Source organism: Xiphophorus couchianus, chromosome 11 (genome assembly GCF_001444195.1).
Source record: "Xiphophorus couchianus chromosome 11, X_couchianus-1.0, whole genome shotgun sequence".
Taxonomy (NCBI): Eukaryota; Metazoa; Chordata; class Actinopteri; order Cyprinodontiformes; family Poeciliidae; genus Xiphophorus; species Xiphophorus couchianus.
Window position 1 is genome coordinate 31,165,321 of NC_040238.1, and position 21,187 is coordinate 31,186,507.

Genomic DNA, 21,187 nt, shown 5'->3' on the forward strand with positions numbered 1-21,187 from the left:
GTGGGGCTTTCCCTTTGAGCATGGCTGTTCTTGTGTGGACTTCTTATAATTTTGAAGACCTGATTGTGGGTTAAACAGAAACATACAAGAACTTGATTTATTTAGTCCAATAAGGTTGGGCTTTTTTGACCCAGATTACTGGGCTAGGTTTTTAATCCAAAATATAGATAAAATGATTAATAGCCACTTACACCTAATGGGACTTTAAATGTTAAATGCTCTGACTGTACAGTATTACAGTATCACCTGCTCTATGTAGACCAGCCTAACTGGTTAACACAACTACCAAATAAACCAATCATATTGTAGCAACTTGATACATCCAAGCATGCAGAGTGGTGAAGATGACATGCTGGAGTTCAAAGAGTTGATCAGGATGATGCAAATCTTCATGGATATGCAGTTAACTGATCTGCTACAGATCCACACTGGTGAATGTTCCCCATACCTTGTTGAATCAATGCTATGAATTATTAAGTCAGTCCTCAAAGCAAATGTGGAGCTGACTTATGACCATCAGAATCACAACTGCCCCAAAGTGTCCAGTTTATCTAACAGGCATAATTTCCAGAAAGTTTTATGACCCACACATGGAAGTTTTGTTATTCTTTCTTTGAAGTTTAGTCAGCGAAGATCAAGTTATCTAGTTGAAAATGATGGGCCTGAGGAAGAAGGCCCATTCTAGTCTTTTCTCTTAATGCAACAGTCTCAGCTATATTTTTATGTAGATTTTGGTTATAAATACTTCTATTTCAACAACTTAAACCCAACGTTTGGGTGTAAGAAATAACCTAGCAGTTTTTAGCCTGTAGGCTAAACCTGTATAGTATTAATCTGGATAGGATTTCCAGTCTAAATTATCTGGTAAATCATTTTTCTCCTGCTATTTTAACGTGGAAATATATTTTATTTTGCTCAAAGCTCTTTGTATCTCCACACCTGGGGAATTTCCTGCTATACAAAGGCAGCTGAGTCACAAAGAACTAATTGACTCTAACATAAACAGCCAATTGAATTAATCACAGCAGTAAGTTTAAAACTTATTGTGTAAAGTGTTGGGTTAAGAATTTTTACCCTTTGTCCAGATGTCCTCCTGTTTTAAAAACGTATCTTTCAGTATTACATGGAACTGGAAGGATATCATTATTATAATTATTATATAAGCGGCATGACAGCTCTCTGATATGAAAGTTAGGATGTTTATTGCAATCCCTGAAGATTTGACAAAGAAGTGAGAAAAAAGGGAAGTGAGGGATTATTAAGAGACAATAGCGCATAAATAAATTGGGAAGTTTTTGTTATTATTGGTACAGTAGCTTGCAAAAGTATTGACACTTCTTACTCTTATCATATTTTGTGAGGTGACAACAACAAGCTTTTAGGCTTTCATGTAGGGGTGGACGATATGGGATTAAAGTTTTATCACAATATTTTGTGGTATTATTGTGATGAAGATAAAAGTGACAATAAGAACTGTGTATTACTCTTTTTGTAGGTAACATTATGACTGTCACTACATGGCACAGCAATCATAGCCCCACAAACACAAATACTACTATTAAAAAAACAAATCCATTAGTAATAGGCTTCTTTAGGACACAAGTTACATATAAAAATTGTGATTTGTATCACTGAACTGCATACAGTGATTGCATTTAATCATATTTCTAAATCTACTGATATTTATTAATACTCTCAGTGAGTATCGACAATAAAAAATAACCATCCTAACAATATGGACAGTTTTGGAGTTTTTTAAACATTGTTAATTGGAATTTATTGTAACAATAATAAATCAAAATTCTTATCATGGTAAGAAAGTTATCCATATAAATGATAAACAGTACGATAAATGCCCACCCCTAGTTTTATGTAAAAGGTTCCCACACTTTTTGGGGAAGTACCAATTATTGAACATCAATAAAATACTCAATCATATAAATTTTATTAATTTTATATTATAGCAATAAGGGAGAAATTCCAAGTAAGAAAGAGAAAAGATAAAGATAAAATCTGCAGCTTATCCAAAACATTGTGTGATTTGTACTTTAAACCGTACAAAGGTTTTGAACACCTCAGACATCACATGATTTATCAGCTGCAGGAAGTGATATCATGGGCCACGTGGAGGATTAGATATTCCTAAAACCTTGTTATATGCAGTAATATGAAGGCATGCACCTACTCTTTGAATGTTACTTTACTCTGAAAGCCACACAATGCTATTTATTTTTCAGTTCAGATGATTTACAGCCAATACTCCACTATCTCATGTCTTTGTAAAGAGTTTTTGGAGGTCAAAAACAGAAAGAGGAGACAATGAGAAAACAAATCATAACTGATTGCAGTATTGGTCTGTATGCGGTGAATGTACAAATAAGCACCTTACTCCCTAGAAAGTCACAAGAATAAAATGATTAAAAGCAGGGCTTTTTTTTTTACTTCCTCCAAAGAAATCTGTCTAATCATTTCCTGTAGGTTTAAGATTTACTAGAAATAGAAAAACAACCAGCAAAGTTTTTGAGAAACACAATAAAGACACCAACGCTGTTGTTTTGAACAGCCTTGTAATAATAGCATGTTACTAACTTTAATTCCACCTCTATTGTCTGTAAAACCTCAGCCTAAGCTATCTATCATTACCCACAAGCTCTGCACTTACTCAATGATTTTGCATCTTTCATTTTCATGTCATTACTTCTGTGTCTGGCAGAAGTTATGACAGTCCTCATTATTTCCTCCAAATCTGTCTCATCTCTTCCAGCCATCATCCCCGCTGCGTGCCCCCCAGGCTATTTCTGAAGCCTACACCGACCCACTAACACACATACCACATAAACACATGTGCACACAAAGCACTGTTGGCTTAGCTTAAACTCTCACATACAAGGCAGCAGTGAGAGTCACAGAGCCATGGATGGAAACATACGGGTTTCATCATTTGACTGTGTTTCCACTGAGTTTTAAAGAGTTTTATGGAAAATTATTTGTATATTATACGATTAGATATCTGCATGAAGACTATAGGGGGTTCCTTCTTCCTGTAAGAAGACATACTTCTCAGTCTGGTCACATGACTCTGCCGTTTCCGTTTTCACTTCCTGTACTAAGGAGAGCACATGAAGTGATGCTACCAACACACACACATAGAAGAATGCACACCCTGTTCAGTCTAATAACAGATGAGCAGCTGCTTGGGTTATAAATACTGATAGACAAATTGGACATGTCACCATGTACTCCTGCAAAAGCACACTCTCATACAACTAGCACTGGCTTTTCTTGGACGCAGTGGCAGTATTATTCAGCAGTGACAGTCATAAGACTTTGCATTGAACCCCGTGGCATCGCATTTAGGCATAAAGTCCACTTTGTTCAGATGGTCTGAGATCTAATTTAAAAACTTTCCAAGTTCCATGTGAAAACCTTTTCCACATCCCTTTTTCTTGTCTTGTTCACTCAATCTTTCAAGCAGAGTGTGTACTAGGTGTAATTATTGAGTTACAACATTAGGCAAGGTCTTATTTCTGTTTTGGTGTGTTTGTGTGTTTCTAAAGGCAACCAGACAAGCTGAGAGTGGTGTGGACCAGGAGGAACAGACGTATGTGCTCTAAGGTAAAGCTGAGATGACAAAACACAACAGACCTATGCATGAGTCTGTGTAGTCTCATGGGGATTCTCCTTTTGGGATTACACACAAAAGCCTTCCCTTAATCTGCAACAGTAACATCATTTTGAACAAATGAGAACCTTACTTAGCATTAGTTGATGTTCTGTCATTTTAAAATCCCTCAGTAGTTAAAATTCAAAACATATTGGCATTTGTTCAGTCTGCTTTCTAGAAGAATTTGCTGATGCATACCAAAACGTTGTATTTGTCAAAACTAAGAGGAAAACTCCAGCTTTGACTTAAAGGTTGTCCATGTGTCGATAATGAATTAAAACCCCTAAACAGACATGTTAGAGAATAGCAAAGCTCAACTTTGATGCAGCCTCCCTTTATCCAGAAAAAAGTTATGTTTATTTTGACTCCATTCTCCATGATGCATGAGGATTGTTTTCAGTAGAGATGCAGATAATCCTGTATGTTGGGGAGGTCTCTGTTTAGACCACCTATAGATAGCACCAGAAATATGAAAATATTGTTTTTTAAAATGTGAGAGATAATTTTAACCAAACTATTTAGGAAAGACATTTTTGCACATAAAATAGAAGCCAATCAGATTGAAAACTTGTTCAGTTTTGCATTTGTATGTGACAGAATAAAGTCTCTTACTTACTAAGTTAGTTTTTACCTTTTGAGTTTACTAGTCTTTCACCTCTTTTGAACTTTGACTTCTGAGCTTCTGTCCTGCTCAGTTATAAACATTTTAAAGATTTCCATCAAGTTAAGATGCCTTGATCTAAATCAAATGTAACTGTAACATCCATTATGTTAATGAGACAAAGTGGTGAATTGGCTGTAGCACCTAGAGCCTGATTCTCTGGCACATATCTGTGCTAAAGCCTGACAAATTAATGTAATCTGCGGAGACTGCCAACTCCTACTTAAGATAAGATAAGATAAGATAAGATAAGATTTATTTGTCATTGTCATCAACAGATTACAACGAGATTGAGATTTGCTCGACTCGAGTTAAGATGCAGGTTATGTGTATATACGTAATATACCAAGATAAAGATACTTGCCATTTAAGGGACTGCAGGGGTTTTTGATGCAGAAAAATTCCTGGCTGAGGAGAGTCACAGTTATTAGACATCCCCTCTCCTTGCTTGAGCATCAAGAAATGTGACTTGTGCTGTTTGATTTGCTACATCTGAAGAAAAAATAGTACCTCATAATTATCTTAAGAGTGCATTTGTTAATGTTAACTTTTTCTTGTGCAGCTCCACAGTTGGCAGCCTGGGATAAAGAACCCCTACAGGGGAACGGTGATGTGGCCTGTTCCAGAAAACATTGACATCTCTGTTACATTGTTCAAGGTATTCCATTTCAAACACTATGAGAGGTGACCCAGGAAATTGTTTATCTGTTTAACTTTTTATTTTTACTAGCTAAAACAAACTACTTACAGAAGCCTTTGTGCACTTTACACTTTCTAAAGTTTAACTCTACTTACTGTAAATTGTCTAGTCTTGCAGTCTTTAACTGGGGCTGCATTCCTTTTAGATAAAGTTTTGGTTTTGCATATAATTTATCTAACAACCAAAATGCAAAGATACTGAAGTGGAACACAACCATCATTAATGTGCTTGAGTTCCTCCACCTCAAAGTAAGCTAATGGGAATTATGGATGCATTAGATAAATGAATAATGTATACAAAAGATTGAAGACCTGAAGTTAATATTTTGAGTTGCACCTCGTTTCAAAAAGCTGGCACGTCTGGAAGGGGCTTATGCATATCTAAATATAAAATTATAGAAATAAAAGAAACAGGATCACTAAGCTTAGAGAATATTTCATTAAAAACTAATTTTCTTATCACTCCTTTAGGAACCTAACACAGACGAGTTTGAGGACAAGGAATGGACGTTTGTGCTTGAGGGGGTAAGTATCACTCTACTGCACAGGTGTCAAACTCCAGTCCTCAAGGGCCGCTGTCCTGCAGTTCTTAGATGTGCCACAGGTACAAAACACTGGAACGAAATGGCTTAATTACCTCCTCCTTGTGTAGATCAGTTCTCAGAGCCTTAATGACCTAATTATTCTATTCAGGTGTGGTGCAGCAGAGGCACATCTAAAAGTTGCAGGACAGCGGCCCTCGAGGACTGGAGTTTGACACCCCTGCTCTACTGTTTACGCTGCAAATTTACCCAAGTTCTTTTTACAGTGCAATGTGCAAAACGTTTTTGGTAACCTTTAACTTTTTTGTAATCATTTAAAGAAATCTTTATTACTATGTCTTCAGGATTTCAAAGTTGTTTTTTTCCTTTAGCTGCTTTTTCATGCAGTGTGTGCTTTAAAAAAGTGAATGACTAAAAAGTACTACTGTCTGGCTATTAAAGACATTTTATGTCTTTAAAACTATTATTGAACATTCTCAAGAATAATCTTTGTGATGGGATTCTTTTCTACATTAAATCAAATTCAATTCACAAAAAGTGAAATCAAATGTTTTTATAACCTAATTATTCAAGATTCTTCAAAGGGTTTCTGTAGATGGGGTTGGTCGAGGGCAGGAAGGATCTCCTGTAGCAGTCTGTATTACAGCAAATTTGGAGAAGCCTCTGACTGAAGACAGTAAGTCAGAGGCTATTAAATTTTTCTTTTCTTGATTTTATGTGAAATCTCTATTTGCAGACTGAGTATTTATAGACACAAAGTGTGTTTATCAATTGACTTCGGAAGTCTTTTTATGGATGAAGATCATTCCTTTTAAAATAGTGCATCACTGAACTTACAATATATAAAAAACAGCCAAAGTCCAAAGTTGGGCTCCTTGAAAATTCAAAGAAATTAAGGGATGAGTTCCAACTTTTGCACAATAATCACATCTACCTTATCAGATAAAACTTCCACTATAAAAATAAGCGCCAGATAAAATACTATAAATTCAAAGATTGTTTCTACTCATTATCCACAGGAGAACAAAGGTCACCGCAAGGTGCTAGCTTCTGCTGACATCAACCTGAAGCGCTTCGCCAGTCCCACACCGACCCAGACTGACCTGACTCTGAAGCTGAAGCCACTGTCGGTCAAAGTGGTGGAGGCTGAGCTCAAGTTGTCTCTGTCGTGTGTCTTTATTCGAGAAGGAAAAGCTACGTAAGTTGTTTGAATTACCAGGATCAAACATAAAGATAGGCCCCATGTTCTCTCTTATTCTTTCTTTGCATCAGTTTACCCCACATACTTTCTATAGGATTTCAGTTTGGAAACAGATATCCATGGGTGAAGGTTGATTTTCCATCTGGTGGATCAATTCTGTGTTGATGTGGACACATGTTTTGGGTCAATATTGTCCAGAAAGACCCAATGGCCCATTATTAATTTTCTAGCAGAGGCATGTTCATGTTACATGTTCTTGTATTTCAGTGAGTTCATGTTGCCACTAACAAGGTTCCCTGGGCTTTAGGAAGACTAACAAAACCCACAGCATTACAGATCCTCCACCATAATCCAAAATGTCCATGAGGTGCTTAACCACATTCATCCTTTGTTTTGTACTAAACTATGTGGATTAGTTTTTGTTCAAGGCTCTTAAACTCACATCACATAGTTCCAGTTAATGTCCCTGTAGCCGTGTAGCTCTTAGCAAACTGCATTTGTTTGGGTTTATGATGGTAGGACAAAAAAAGGCATTTTGATGGCATATTTGTTTAAGAAGTAGTTAGCTGAGGAAGATGTTGCAGTATTTTAACCTATGAAAATCCACACTTATGTGTCATATTTGATTCATATCTCTAATCTTTCAAGGTGAAATTGGCCTCTGTATCGTGCTAGGAAGTTATGAATGACTAATTTAAAGTTCTTAGACACTTTACAGAAATGCTTGAGTTAGTTTATCTTAAATTAATTGTTGGAGTGTCAACAGTGTCAGATTTCTTTTTGGTTCCAACAAAATAAGCATGAGTGTGAAGGTCACTGTTTTCCCTAATACTTGTATTGCATGATTCTTTGATGGTGTCTTCTGATTTTGAATGAAGTTATTAAGAATAAAATACATATTTTGGGGTCAAATACATCACATATTTGATGATTCAATGCCTTAAAGTGATGTCGCCTACCCATCTTTAACAGTGGTGTGATAAAGGTTTGTTACTGTTTCTCAGTGATGAAGACATGCAGAGTCTTGCCAGCCTCATGAGTGTCAAACCCACCACCGATATTGGCAACCTGGAAGACTTCAATGAGAGCGATGAAGAGGAGGACCGGAAGTCTGTCACTGCCACAGGTAGGTAGAACGTTTTCCTGATTTAATTTCCTATCATCACACCTCTGACACAACCTTCCCTGTTATTCTACCCTGTTTTTCTGACTCCTTCTGTGCTGGACTCTTTCCATTAATGGCTCCTGCAGTTGTTCCACACACACTAACTCGTCCAAACCGTCCTGCTCCTCTTCCTCCTGACACCCGAACATCCACTGGAGTCACTTTGCCAACTTCAGGTAGCTCCATCTTGCCTTTTCTGTCACTATTTTTTCCTTGCCAGTGAAGAGGAGGTGTGGATGGAAACACTGTCTGTCTGTCTGCATCAGCTGCTAAAGCACTCACATTGTCTCGCAGTATTTCACACAGTCCTGTCACTCGCCCTGCTGCTGAAACCCACATACTTCTCACTTAAACACTAAACACATCAGACTCCAGCCGTCACTGTTCGGAAGTACATCTGCTAGGATGAACAGTTTTGCTGCGGGACATAAAAACAGCTCTGTCAGCCTTTGCCAATGTGAAACCACAGTACTGAGATCTTAAAACGTTTTAGAATTGCAGGAAAATGTCCTCTGTCGATTCCCATTTCAGTATTTACCAATAAAAAAAATTGTTAGTTGATCCCAAATTGTTTGTGGAAAATCTGACAATTTTTAAAAGTATTGGGAAGCTTACATATCTAGGCATGATGCTACCTGGAACACTACTGGCTGACATTTGCAAAGCAGTCAATCAAAGAGCACCTTTCTTTTTCCTTGGCACTGATTGGATGTAATCCAAAGAAAGACCATCGATGTTAGGTTTTGCGGTAGCTAAAATGTAAAATGTAATGCAATGCAAATAAAGGTATATTTTCTGTTTCAACTATTAAAATGGACAGTTATATGCATGTTTAGTTGTGGTCCCTAAACCCCAACAAATACCAGAGGTTCATTTTAAAATACCATTGAGTGCTTCAAGAGATTTCCAATGTTATTTAGCTCTCACTTTTGCATTTGACACAGTTACTATTGGATCAGATTTATCAGGAAGCATGCTCAGATAACATTCTTATACTAGCTTTAGCTTCAGCAGGGGTTCTTTATTTTGTTTTGCTTTAAAACGTGATTTACATGACTGTATCACCACTGACAGTCATGTGATCCTACCATTGTTTCATTGTTTCGGCAGTCACAACCCTCTTTGTCTTTTTCATAGATTCTCTTTTTCCACACCCCATCTTTCATCACTGTTTTTCTATTAAACCAGCCGGTGGGCGTGATGTTGATCCCTCCACTTCCATTCTTCATTCTCGCCCTCCTCTGCCAAATGCTCCACGTCCCTCTCCCCGCCGTTCCCGACATCTGTTCTCAGCTGCTCCTGTCCAATCAGACATCCAACCTGCACCTGGCCCCTCCCCTCAGCCTTCGCCCAGGTCTAAGCGGGCGAAAATGGCCAGCACTGCCTTTTCAGACACTGCTGTGTGCGACTCTGTAACTAGTCCTCCTAAAACGCAGGCCACAGAAAAGCCTCCCCCAGTTCAGAGTCCCTCCTCTGCCTCTCCGCTCCCTGAAAATTCAGCAACCTCCAAATCGTCCTGTAATACGTCTCCAGCTTTTGCAGAAACCTCTTCACCTCTGACCTCAAATACACCCCCAGCTCCATCCTCAGAGCTTCTCAAGCTTCCACATTCTTCATCACCATCACCTAAAACAGCAATAACATCCTCATCCATATCTTCTCCAACCACATCTCTCATTGTATCCACTGCTGTGACCCATAAGCCAATCTCAGCAGCCTGCCAGATTCCTGCTCCCAAATTTACCTCCCTCCAAAAGCCGCCTCTGCCCCATGAGAATCAATCTGTTCAGCCTCCTGTCACCTGGACCCTCTCTCTGCCCCCTTCTCTGCCCAGAATCTTCCAGGCAGGCCCAGGTAAAGCTAACAGGAGGCAGTCTGGCATACACACTGCAAAAATGCAAAATTAATATTGATCTAGTTTCTAGATCAAAATGCACCTCCCTCTGCTAATCTTAGTACACTTGAAATAAGACAAAACTTACTTGCATGTAACTTATCAGCAAGAAAGAGGAGCCTGTTTTGAATCAATTATTTCTTAATTTTGATGAAAACGTTGTATTTCTTTTGGGAAATAATTTCACTTATAACAAGACATTTTTCCCATGTTATAAGTGAAATAATCTGCCTATGGAACTAGTACTTTTTCATTAATATTAAGAAATTATTTACTCAAACCAAACTCCTATTTCTTGCCAAAAAGTTGCTTATAAGTTAGTTTTGTCTTATTTCAAGTGTACTAAGATATTTGCACTAGAAAATAGACCAAAATTACTTGGTAAGATTTTGTGTTTTTGCAGTGCAGGCATGCCTCATACTCTCAGCTGCATGTTTTTATTAGTGTGGTGGTCTTGTGAAATGTATGCTTTTAACTATGGGGGTGGGTTTGTTTGTGGACTGTGCATGATGATTGATCAAATATTGTTGAGTTTAATATTTAAATGTTTTATCGGTGATGCTGTGTTTCACCCAGGAAGTGAATGCACCTACTTGAACTCATCTTTTTCATAGTCTTTTTTTTCAGTCAAAATTCAAACCTCTGACTCATTTTTATGACTGGTGGCTATCACGATAATGCACTTTCTTTTTTAAGGCTGGAATTGAAAAAGTAAAAGTAAAAGATAACTAATATTTGATTAAAAATGTATATTAGATTCAAATATATTCATACACCCTCTAACATTAAATGCCCTTTGAAAAGTTGCAGAGAAATTGAAAACTATGTAGCTGATAATGAGCCTCTAATACAAACTCTAACTGGACATTTGACCACTTTTCTTTACAAAATAAATACTTAGTTGAAAACGATTCCTTCTCTTGGAACTGCATCACTTTTAAGCATACAGCAGTGGACAAATGTTAAATTAGTTTGAAGTTGCAGTCGATCATGCAGCTTAATGTAAACCTCCATACCTTTACTTTCAGATAAATTTTTTTCACTTTTATCACTCATAAATATTAGAAGGTAAATATGTATGTATCTTTAGCCTATTTCCAAATTTGTGCACCAAATTCATTTTTGTTGTTGTAATTAATTTGAGTTGCTTATTGTATGACCTTTTCACCCCAAACAAACAACAGCTTTGATGCATCCGGGCCTAAAACAATGGCTTTCATCTCCATGTATGCAAACTTTAAGCACCAACACATCTGTACACTCCAACTCAAAACCAGTAACACAAAGTCCATCTTCTGAAGTCTTCTGAAGTCTAAACAACACATTCAGTAGGAAAATATTACATGAAAGTTGCAAATGAATAGAAAACAAATGGAAATTTAAACTAAGGCAGTGAGATAGAAAACTACAGACTTTAATTATTCACTAAGTCAAATAAACATTAAAGAGTAATAAAGCAGGTGTAATTCAGAGAAAGCCTAACGGGAACCAAATAAGGTCAAACAAATAAAATATGAAATTCAGCAAACATAAACTGCACAGTGAAGTGGAAATAAGCAGAAGGAAAATAGGCAGAGTTTATACAGGAGGAAGTACGAATTAATAAGAGTTCCTGTAAATGCTGGAACCTGAGCAGAGTGACTGAGCTGCTTGAATCCTCTCTAAAGTGCAGTTTAAAATAAATAGGTGGATAACAGACATTCAAGAATGCACATGTCTATATATCCACATATTGAAATAGAACATGAATCAGATTAGCTGCATTTACACTGACATTAAATCTCAGTATGAAGGATTTTATTTTCTAACTAAAATTTATTCTGAAAGGTATTAATTACAGTAGATTTTATTTATGGGTATATGTATATAAAAAAATAGAAAATCCTGTATCCTTTTCTTTTCACTTTAAATCTGAGCTACTTTGTCTTAGTCTGCTATGGAAATTCAAATAAAATACATCGTTTGTATCTAGTATTTTTATTTTTTTGTACTGGAATGCTAGAGATCCCTTTAACTGATATAAAAATGCAGCAAACACTGAAATCTTTTGAACAGTAACTAAACTTTGAGAACCACCACAAGCAGAATTAACCTGTCCAGACTAGTGGATCATATCTTAAATGAGAGGTTTTGGTTGCAGCTTTTGATTTGTGTTTTCCTAACCTTAGGTTACAAAATTAGCTGAGGAAAAAAGAAAGAAGAATGAAGAAGAACTCTTCAGCTTGACTGAGCTTGCTAACATGCTGTGTAATGTTTTATCTTTTTAGAGGATTTGAGTTTTATTGAGCCAAGTAACAGAAGGAAACTGCGTCACTCCTACTTCTGAACACAACCTCTTAGAGATCAGAGCATTGCAAACATAATGAAAAAGCAGAACAAGTTTTCACTAAATCTGAAAAAAGCAAAGGTTTCATCTGTGGTTTCTAAACAGCATGTTTGTTTTCCATCCATTTTCTTTTTTGCTTTTTGTCTTAAGTTTCTGATTTACTTTTTTCTGACTGTTCCTCTTTCTGCTCTCCTTTAAGCTCCTACAGTGCACCAGCAGCGCCCCCAAGAGGTTCAGAACGTAGATGATTCTGCTTCAAGCTCTGGTGTGTCTTTTCTCTTTATTCGATGTATTGCTTATCCGGTTCATCCCTATAATATTTCATTTTTACTCTTGCCTCCTCTGCCATCTTCCCCCCTGCACACCAGGCCGTTCCCACGTTTTCAGACCCCAGGTTGTGAAATCCTTTGCACGCCCCACCTCTCCCTCTCCTATATCTGCTGATTCTTCTCCACTTTCATCATCATCATCTCTGCCTAAATGTCCGCCCTCTGGCTCAGAGTCAGGTAACCATTGTGTTTGGTCTACCTCACTTACAACATGTTTTCTACCCCCTTCTACATCCTCCTCTGTTAGTTCTTCTGCATATGAGTTTTCTTTCTGTTTCCTCCTGTTTTCTATCTTTACTCTTTTTTTCTGTCAGTTACTCAGGGGCTTTGGCCTACATCAGATCCCGCTCGAGCCATTGGAAACATTTCCCCCGTCCCTCTGCTGACTAGTCCAGATCTCGATGCTCTCTGTGACCCAGAGACGCCAGCTCTTTCTGCCGCCCTTATTTCCTCCCCAACTTTTTTCTCCTCCTCTCTCACTTTTATTAATTCTTCACCTCCTTCTGCTCAAATCAGCTCTAGTCAGACAGGTACACCAGCTTTTTAATAAACCTGTCTCATGTATTTATTTATTTGTATCGGCTTTGGATAATTTGAAATCCATCAAGTCTTGTTTGTCTAATTCTAATGATTTTTTTCCTTGATTTCTGTCTTTATAGGCTCATCACTCTCTGTCCCTCTGGTAGCTAAAGAGACAACTGTAAGCCCAATGAGCCAAGACAAAACGTCTCCTACCAGTAACCAGACAGGCACAAACAGAAGAACATTGGAAGAGCCAAAGCTGATTATCGCAGAGAGCAAAGCTGGAAAGACCAGGTGAGTTCAGATCTTAATTTAGAGTCTTGCTTTGGTTCTTTTAGACTGTCGGGTCAGAGGAAATTAATCTGTCAACAGTGAACAGATCTTAAAAAGAAAGTGGATAGAAATTGAATATGATGCTGTATTCAGGCTAAAAGAAGATACAACTAGTGGTCCAATCATACAAAAACTATTATCAAAAAGCAATAATTTACCCAACATATCTGTGATGGAGTAACGTGATCCATTTAGACCATTTTTTAAAATTCTCTTAAATGGTTTTTAATGTGTTTTCTGCAATGCTACATAATTGTTTAACAGAACTTCCTGAATCTCTGGAAAAATATAGAAATTTTCATGGGCTGATGTTGTTAATAAAACTATGCATGTTTTGTGACTCTAGAACTGTTTCTAGAACAGATTTTCCTTAAACAGTTGTGGAGGCTGTCAGTATTTAAATGATGATCAGTTAACATGATTAAGCATTGAGTTGGGAACAGACTGCATTTATGAAACTTAAAATTAAGACAATACTTTCAGAGTGGAAAGGAAATCTTTAAGATTCAGTTATTTTCAGTTACATATATTTTATTTCTTTAATCTTTTGGAACTGAAATGAAAGTAATCATTGAGCATTACACTCAAATTAAACTCCCTGCATGTAAAGTGACTTTTTTGTTGCATGCCGACTACTAATCTACTAACAGCTATTAAACATCATGATGGACAAATCCGATTGGATTCTCTCAGTTTTCCCATCATGACTGTGATGCCCTGCTTGGTTTGTTCTGCTCAGATCACCTTTGGCTCAATGTGTGCTGCTGGAGTTATTTTCACTGCTCTTTAGTGTAATGTGTGACTTTAATGTTTTACAACAATTATGCATTATTTATTAGTTTTTATCAAATGACAAAAGAAATCTATACTTGATTTTTTATTTAAATAAATTAAAACTCTGAAATGTGAAAATTGGGAAGGATTTGTCATGTGTGCAGTCACTTTCCCTGTTTTGAGACTTCATGTTAAAAAAAACCTATTAATAAATTGAACATTTTCTTGTTAGCTGCTGATATTATTCTACAGTTCTTGATAGGACAATGTGCAAACTCACTTTTTTGACTCTATTGTGTAACTCCAAATGAAAACATGTTACAGTACGTGCTGGTTGCATTGATGTGTCTTACGACCAGGTGCACTTCCAGAAAATTTCAATGGGTGGTCAGAGGGAATCCTTTGATCATATTTGCACAATAAAACCAAAAATTACATAAGGGCTATATAATCTGCCCTTATTTGTGCTGTACAGCTGGTCAGCTGACTGAAAGAAAGCTACTTTACTTTTACCTCACATAAAAAGAAAGAAAAATGTGTCTGTTTAGCAATATTTCTGGTTGTTAGTCATGTGGAGGCTAAAGAAGCTCCATAATTGATTAAGATTTTCTGTTTTAAAATTGTAATTAGGAAGGTGTCTATATTATTCAGCTGGTTTGAGGCTCTTTGATATAACAGCTCATGCTGATATAAGCAGCAAATATGAGCTTGTTACAACTGTGTTCGCAATAAAAAGCAGAATGATAAAAAGGTGTAATATTCAAATAAGTATCCATTTGAATATCTGATGCATATTTTTTTTTCCTTAAATATACTGTATGTATCAGATTCAAAATAAATATTACAATCATAACAGTTAATATGTTAATTACTTCAGAAACAGCATAAATTTATGTCTCTTTTTAAATAAAATGTACAAAAATAAAAGACATGCGCCAAATAAATTAATGAACAAATGTTGTAACTCAATAAGCTCTTCCCTTTTTCACATTCATATTCTTATAAAATATTCTTAACATAAGGCTGCAAAATGAATAGATTTAATGGGTTCCTTAAAAGCCCCCATTACCCTTTGGTGGCGCCATTGTTTTGACAAAGATTTTAATAGCAGAAGAAAGTGAAAAACATTTCCATCTGATTCATTTTTTGTTTTGTGTATTGACTAAAGACGTCGTGACAAACATGTAGTGACAGGTTGGGACAGGATTCTTCTTGACAAGTTTTATCATCACTCATAAAGATCCAAACAGCCCCAAGCTAACCAACCTGAGTGATTCCTCTTTCTGATACAAATCAAGGCTTCTGAGAAATGTCTGCCTGCAGTTTCTCAGTACCTCAGTTTGCTTTGTGTGCTTCTGGTTTTGGAGCTTCCGGGTTGCTAACAGCTGCACTTCACTTCCTGTTGTACGAATCCCCTTTTCCTCCCTGCATTTAAGATAACCAACAGCTCTGCAGCGGATCCTCATGCTCAAGGTTTTGGAGTCTCATCTAATCACCTGTTGAGTCTGATTGCTTATATCTCTGTCCTCAGTCCTGCTCAGCCCTGCTCAGAGCTGATCATAGCCCCGCCACCTCCCTGGCCCTTTTCCTGCACTGAGCGCTCCACCTCTGAGCAGTCCTCCACCTCTGTTGTTGCTGCGTTTATCACACCTAAGCAGTCAGATGTTGAGGAAAAAACTGAATCGAAAAACCAAATCAGTGAGAGTGTTGTAAGTGATAAACTGTCCAGAAAAACACCTGAACATGACTATGAGAACATATCACTTAACCAGAAACAGAAATCAGGGGCTTTGTTTCTGGAAGAGGACAACTCTAGGCGTGACACAATCAAAAGGTGTCCTGCAGGGTGAGTTTTTCTTATTTTAATGACAAGATCAATGTCACAAAAACAGAGTGCTTTGCAAAAGCCATCACCGCTTTTTAATTTGATCGCATCATAAAAACAAACCTTACTGTGTTTTACTGGGGTTGCATGTGGAAAACGAGCAAAAAACGTGCATGATTAAGAAGTGGAATGAAAAGGATACATGAATTTCATATTTTTTTACAAACAAAAATAATCTAATAAAAACTATTAGATGATTAATTCATGAACTGTTTTCCTGCCAGTGTTTTGTGTTGCCCTATCACATAAAATCCCTATAAAATACACTGAAGTTTGTGCTTGTAGCTTTGCAAAATGTGAAAAAGTCCCAGAGTGTGAATACTTTTGCAATGCACATCAACACAGGACTTCAGAATGTGAGGTGATGCTGACAAAAAAAAAGTTAAGCCTTTTTATTTATCTGTTCTGCAGTCTTGAAAGTAAAACAAATGAAAAGCCATCACTGACAGAACAGTTTGAGGGAGCAGCCGAGAAGGAGAAACAGTCAGAAATCCAAAAGAAAGAGGAGGAGAGGAGAAGGAAGGAGGAGGAAGAAAAAGAGATGCACCGGAAGCAGAAAGAGGAGGAGTTACGAAAGCATGAGGAAGAGCGGAAAAGGCTCCTGGAAGAGGAGAAGAGGAAGCTCCTGCAGGAGGAAGAGGATGCAAAGAAGGAGAGAGAGAAAAGGAAACTTGAAGAGGCAAGACTGCTGAAGGAGAAGAGAGACAAACAGGAGAAAATGAAGGAGGAAGAGGAACAGAAGAAAAGAGAACAGGAGAGGAAGCTTCTGGAGTCAGAAGCTGAAAAACAAAATCTGAAGAGGGAGGAGGAGAAACAGCAAGAGAGAGAAAGATTCATGAAGAAGATGAAAGAGGAGGAGAAAATCAGACTCTTGAAAGAGGAAAAGACAAGGAAGATGGAGGAAAGACATTTGAAAGAGGCAAAAGAGAAGGAACAACAGAAAATAAGAGAGGATGAAGAGAGGAAGAAACAAGAAGCAGAGAAAAGGAGATATGAGGAGGAGGAAAGAAAGCAGAAAGAGGAGAAGAGACTGAAAGAGGCAGAGAAGAAAAAGAAGGAGGAGGAAGATGAGAAAAAGAAGGCAGAAGAAAAAAAGAGGTCGGATGATGAGAGCAAGAGAAGAGAGGAAGAGGAGAAAAGAATGAAAGAAATGGAAGAGAGAAAAAACAGAGAGGAAGAGAGAAGAGTCAAAGAAGCAGAGGAGAAAAGAAAAAAAGAACAGGAAGAAAAAGAGAGACTTTTCAGAGAAGAGAGAGAGAGGATGGAGAGGAATAAGAAGAAGGAAGAGGAGAAAAGGAGTGAAGAGGAAGAGAGGAAGAAAGAGAGGCTTCTGATAGAGCAGAGAGAAAAGGAAAAGATGCAGAAGGAGGCAGAAGAGAGAAAGAAGAGAGAAGAAGAGAACCAGAGAAAGCTGCAAGAGGAGCAAAGGAGGCTGGAAGCAGAGAAGAAAATGAAAGAGGAGAAAGAAGAAAAGGAAAAGAAAAGGAACGAAGAGCAAAAGAAGCTTTTTCAGCAGAAGGAGGAAATAGAGATGAGAAAGAAAAAAGAGGAGGAGAAGACGAGGAGCCCTCCGCTCAGCATTCTGGAGGAAAACAAGTCAGATGAGGACAAGGAGAAGATGAAAACCACCTCTAAACTTGGTTTCAATAAATCCCAAACGGATGTCAAAGGTGAAACACAAACTCAACGGTTCCCTCCACTGGTGAAAAACGGCATTACAGCCAAACAGCTGCCTGAAAAAATGTCCCTTCAGTCAGAAGAAAGAAAGAAACTGAGTGAACCGAACTCTGCTTTTGAAAAGCGGTAAGTTTCAATAACGATGTGGAGCTGCCACCAACTGGTGTTTCCTGCTTTGTGTGGTCTGTTTCTGTGCTTATAATAAAACCTAATGATTTTATTTGTAAAATTAATTATCTTCGAAATTCAAAACTCTCACCTATTTTGTTACTGAGCTGACTTATTCCTTTTTCATGACATTTCTTACATGTGGTGTTGTGCTTACTCTTTGTTGATGAACTCTGTGGTATGGGTTTGGAAAGACTGATTCCTTTAATTAACTAAAAATAAGAATGAAGTTTTCTTTGTCTCTTTCTCTTCCAATCACCTGAACCATAAATGCAACATAAAGACGAGATTTTCAGAACAAAAGAAACTCATCACCAGTAAAAAATTTTAATAGTAGTAAAAAAAAAGTAAAATATTTAAGAATCATTCATCATCTTTGATACATAATATTGCTGAAGTTTAAGAAAATATTCTATTTTGCCCTGGTTTTCTATAACACCTCACAGCCTCTGTGTCACATTGTATTTATACCACAGTGGAAAAGAAAAGTTCCTAGAATCAAGAATAAAGGGGAAAAAAGTATATTGTAAATAATTTAAAAAAAATAGCTTAACTTTGTTAATGGGATCAACATTTGGTAACCAAATATGAAATATTTCCCCAATGAAAGAACGTTGTGTTCATTTCAATTTCTTCAACTCCTCCTTACAGCTTTATTCAGTCATCCTTCCTCCTATTACCAAGCATCAAGTTCTGTTTTCAAATGTTCATGCATATCTGTGTGTTTGCTGTAATCTTTGTCATTTTTCTGCTTGTTTCTCTTTTGTTCTCTATTTTCTTATTTGGTTTCCTTCTTTTCCTTGCTTACTCCAGTCTGAAGCAACCCTCTGTAGTGGAATGCTCCCTGTCAAACTCTGATACCTCAGAAAAGAAAGAAACCGCCTCACTTCATTCACCATGTGATATTGAATCAGGCCCCCCAGAGGAGCTGAATAAAATAATGACATTAGAGGTCTTGACGCTGGCACTGCCTCCACAGAGGCTGTCTGACGCAGAGACTCCTCTATGGAAAGTGTTAGAAGGGGGAAGTTGCAAAGATACAACTGTACAAATCTCTGCTGAGGAGGGTGCAAAACCTTTGTGCAGAGGGTAAGAACTGACAAGGGAATTTCTTTGTGCTTGCTTCTCTGCTTTATTCTCCCAGCCATTCTTTTGTTTGTTAAGTGTGTGAAACTTTGGTTTATAAATACTGTAGTTTAAAGGAAATATGAATCAGTATTCACCTAGCTCTCTTTGTGTTGCAGTTCATCCTCTGGAGAATCTACCAAGTTGGAAACTTTGATGACACAGCAGAACCAAACAACAGCAGCAGAAGCTCCAGAGACACATTTAGAATCACCAAAACCAGTTCCAGAGGAGACTAAAGAGCCTGAGAGACCTTTTGTGCAACCAGTAGCCCCTTCTGAGCCTTCCCCAAAACCAATCAGAGAAAGGACAGATTTGTCGCCCCCAAAACCAAAACGACAGCTGCAGCAGGAGAATGACATCCAGCCACCAGACAAATCACAACTGGAAGGAGCAGTTAACGAGAAACCACCTAAAGTTGCTGATCAGGAGAGCCTTGTGATCAATGAAGAGTCGTTGTGCCATGAAGAGAACAAACTGTGGGCAGCTATGGAGGAGACCACAGCCGAGACGGAAGCACAAAGAGGGACGGGAAGTACTGAAAGTCCTGCAGTGAAGGAGGAGGAAGAGGTTGTAGTAGGGGGGTGAGTCAGTGATGGTTGCTAGCATTCAGATGCAAACCTGCACTTACTAACATCATTCCACTGTGCTGCCGCCTAACAACAGCAAGTAACTGAAGCTCTTCTTTCCATACTACCTGTGTGAATGGTATTCATAAGTGAAGAAATTTTATCTGCAAAGTAAAATAAGTGTGTATGTTTTTTTATGTGTGTGTTAGCACCCAGAAAGGTGCAGAGGATGATGTGTGTATTGCAGAAGAGCAGAAGGAGACATCTGCTGGCTTCATGTCAGCCATGTTTGGGGTGTTGCACCGAGGGTGAGTCTGCCTGCTGCTGCGGTCAGATTACCTGTTGAGGTGTGCTGCTGAATGCTGGTTTTTGCGGACTGAAATAACAAAAGTGACTGAATGTCATATTTGTGCAGAAATATGCCATATGCTTCCCTAAACCTACAAGAGATAATCTCAGTGCATCGCTTCATTGGTGCTAGTGATGGATTTTCATTGGTTTTGTTGTTAAATTAACTTATTCTGCTCAGAAAACGGCACTTAAATGACATCTAGTTGCAAAGAACTTGCATATTTAGTTATTTTCCTCTTGAATTGAAGCTTTTAACAGCATTTGGAAAGTATTTTGATTGTTCCTGGCTGTGCCAAAAGAGCAGTTCTCTCTATTAAAAATAAACCCATGTTTCCTTTGGGCTCTTCGAGCAACATTTTTTGGAAGCACACCAAAACAAAGTCTGCTAAGGAAACTAATCAAGCATGATGTTTGGCTGGTTCTCTGTGATCGAGTTCAGCTGCGGTCATGTTGCTGGGTCATTTCAGGGTGAGCTGTGTCTCATGGTTTTCCTGTCTGTCATATTTTGATTCTTAGCTATGAGACAATGGCCTCCATGCTGCACACATCTGCATCAAATGGTGCCAGTCAGGAGCCTTCAGCAGATAAACCACAGGGACTTGCAAACACAGAAGAACAGTCATGTTTTCAAAAAGAAGATGCAGCAGTCCGGTGCACCGCAGAGTCAGATAAAGAGCCACCAAGCTCTGCTGGTGTGGACATTTTACCTCCTGCGGCTTTCTCTGACTCAGCAGAAAGTCAGATGATGGTTGAAGACGAGATTCCCAAGGCTGAATCAGCTCAGGGAGCAGAAAACATGATGCACGGACTGGGCCTGGTGGCAAGTCTGCGACTGGCAGCCAGCGAGCAAGAGAAACACAGAGAACTGGAGATGGAGAGACGAGAGAGAGAGGAAATGGAAAACCGTAGAAAGGCTGAAAGGGAGAAAGAAGAGGAGGAAGAAGCTGAAAGGCAAGAAAAAGAAAGACTTAAGAGAGAAGAGACAGACAGGAGTGAAAAGGAAAGATTAAAGAGACGTGAAGAAGAGAAGAAGAAAAAGGAGAGACTGAAAAGATTAGAGATGGAGGACAAAGAAAGGCTAAAGAGAGAAGAGGCAGAGAAGACAGAAATCGAAAGATTATACAAAGAAGAAGTAGAGAAGAAAGAAATGGAAAAACTAGAGAGAGAAAGGGCAGATAGAAAAGAAAGGGAAAGAAAAAGAAGAGAAGAGATGGAGAAGATAGAAAAGGAAAGACTACAAAGAGAAGAGCAAGAAAGACAAAGACTAGAAAGAGAAGAGGTGGAGAAGAAAGAAAAGGAAAG

The 21,187-nt window shown here is 38.0% G+C and overlaps 1 protein-coding gene across 14 annotated transcripts in view; it reads left to right on the forward strand.

The window, feature by feature from the left end:
* LOC114153279 (EH domain-binding protein 1-like) overlaps positions 1 to 21,187 on the forward strand; it is a 29,998-nt gene that overhangs the window by 1,101 nt on the left and 7,710 nt on the right. For 2 of the 14 annotated variants that reach the window (XM_028031690.1, XM_028031691.1), the window contains exons 2-14: positions 3,558 to 3,615; positions 4,888 to 4,983; positions 5,496 to 5,549; positions 6,586 to 6,764; positions 7,772 to 7,893; positions 8,019 to 8,108; positions 9,070 to 9,786; positions 12,352 to 12,417; positions 12,521 to 12,658; positions 12,796 to 13,011; positions 13,141 to 13,297; positions 19,085 to 19,549; positions 19,744 to 19,842. In XM_028031690.1, the coding sequence (XP_027887491.1) occupies positions 3,558 to 3,615; positions 4,888 to 4,983; positions 5,496 to 5,549; positions 6,586 to 6,764; positions 7,772 to 7,893; positions 8,019 to 8,108; positions 9,070 to 9,786; positions 12,352 to 12,417; positions 12,521 to 12,658; positions 12,796 to 13,011; positions 13,141 to 13,297; positions 19,085 to 19,549; positions 19,744 to 19,842 (2,457 nt within the window). The remainder of the gene's footprint in view (positions 1 to 3,557; positions 3,616 to 4,887; positions 4,984 to 5,495; positions 5,550 to 6,585; positions 6,765 to 7,771; positions 7,894 to 8,018; positions 8,109 to 9,069; positions 9,787 to 12,351; positions 12,418 to 12,520; positions 12,659 to 12,795; positions 13,012 to 13,140; positions 13,298 to 19,084; positions 19,550 to 19,743; positions 19,843 to 21,187) is intronic. The other 12 variants (XM_028031693.1, XM_028031697.1, XM_028031692.1 and 9 more) reach the window with 11 other exon arrangements.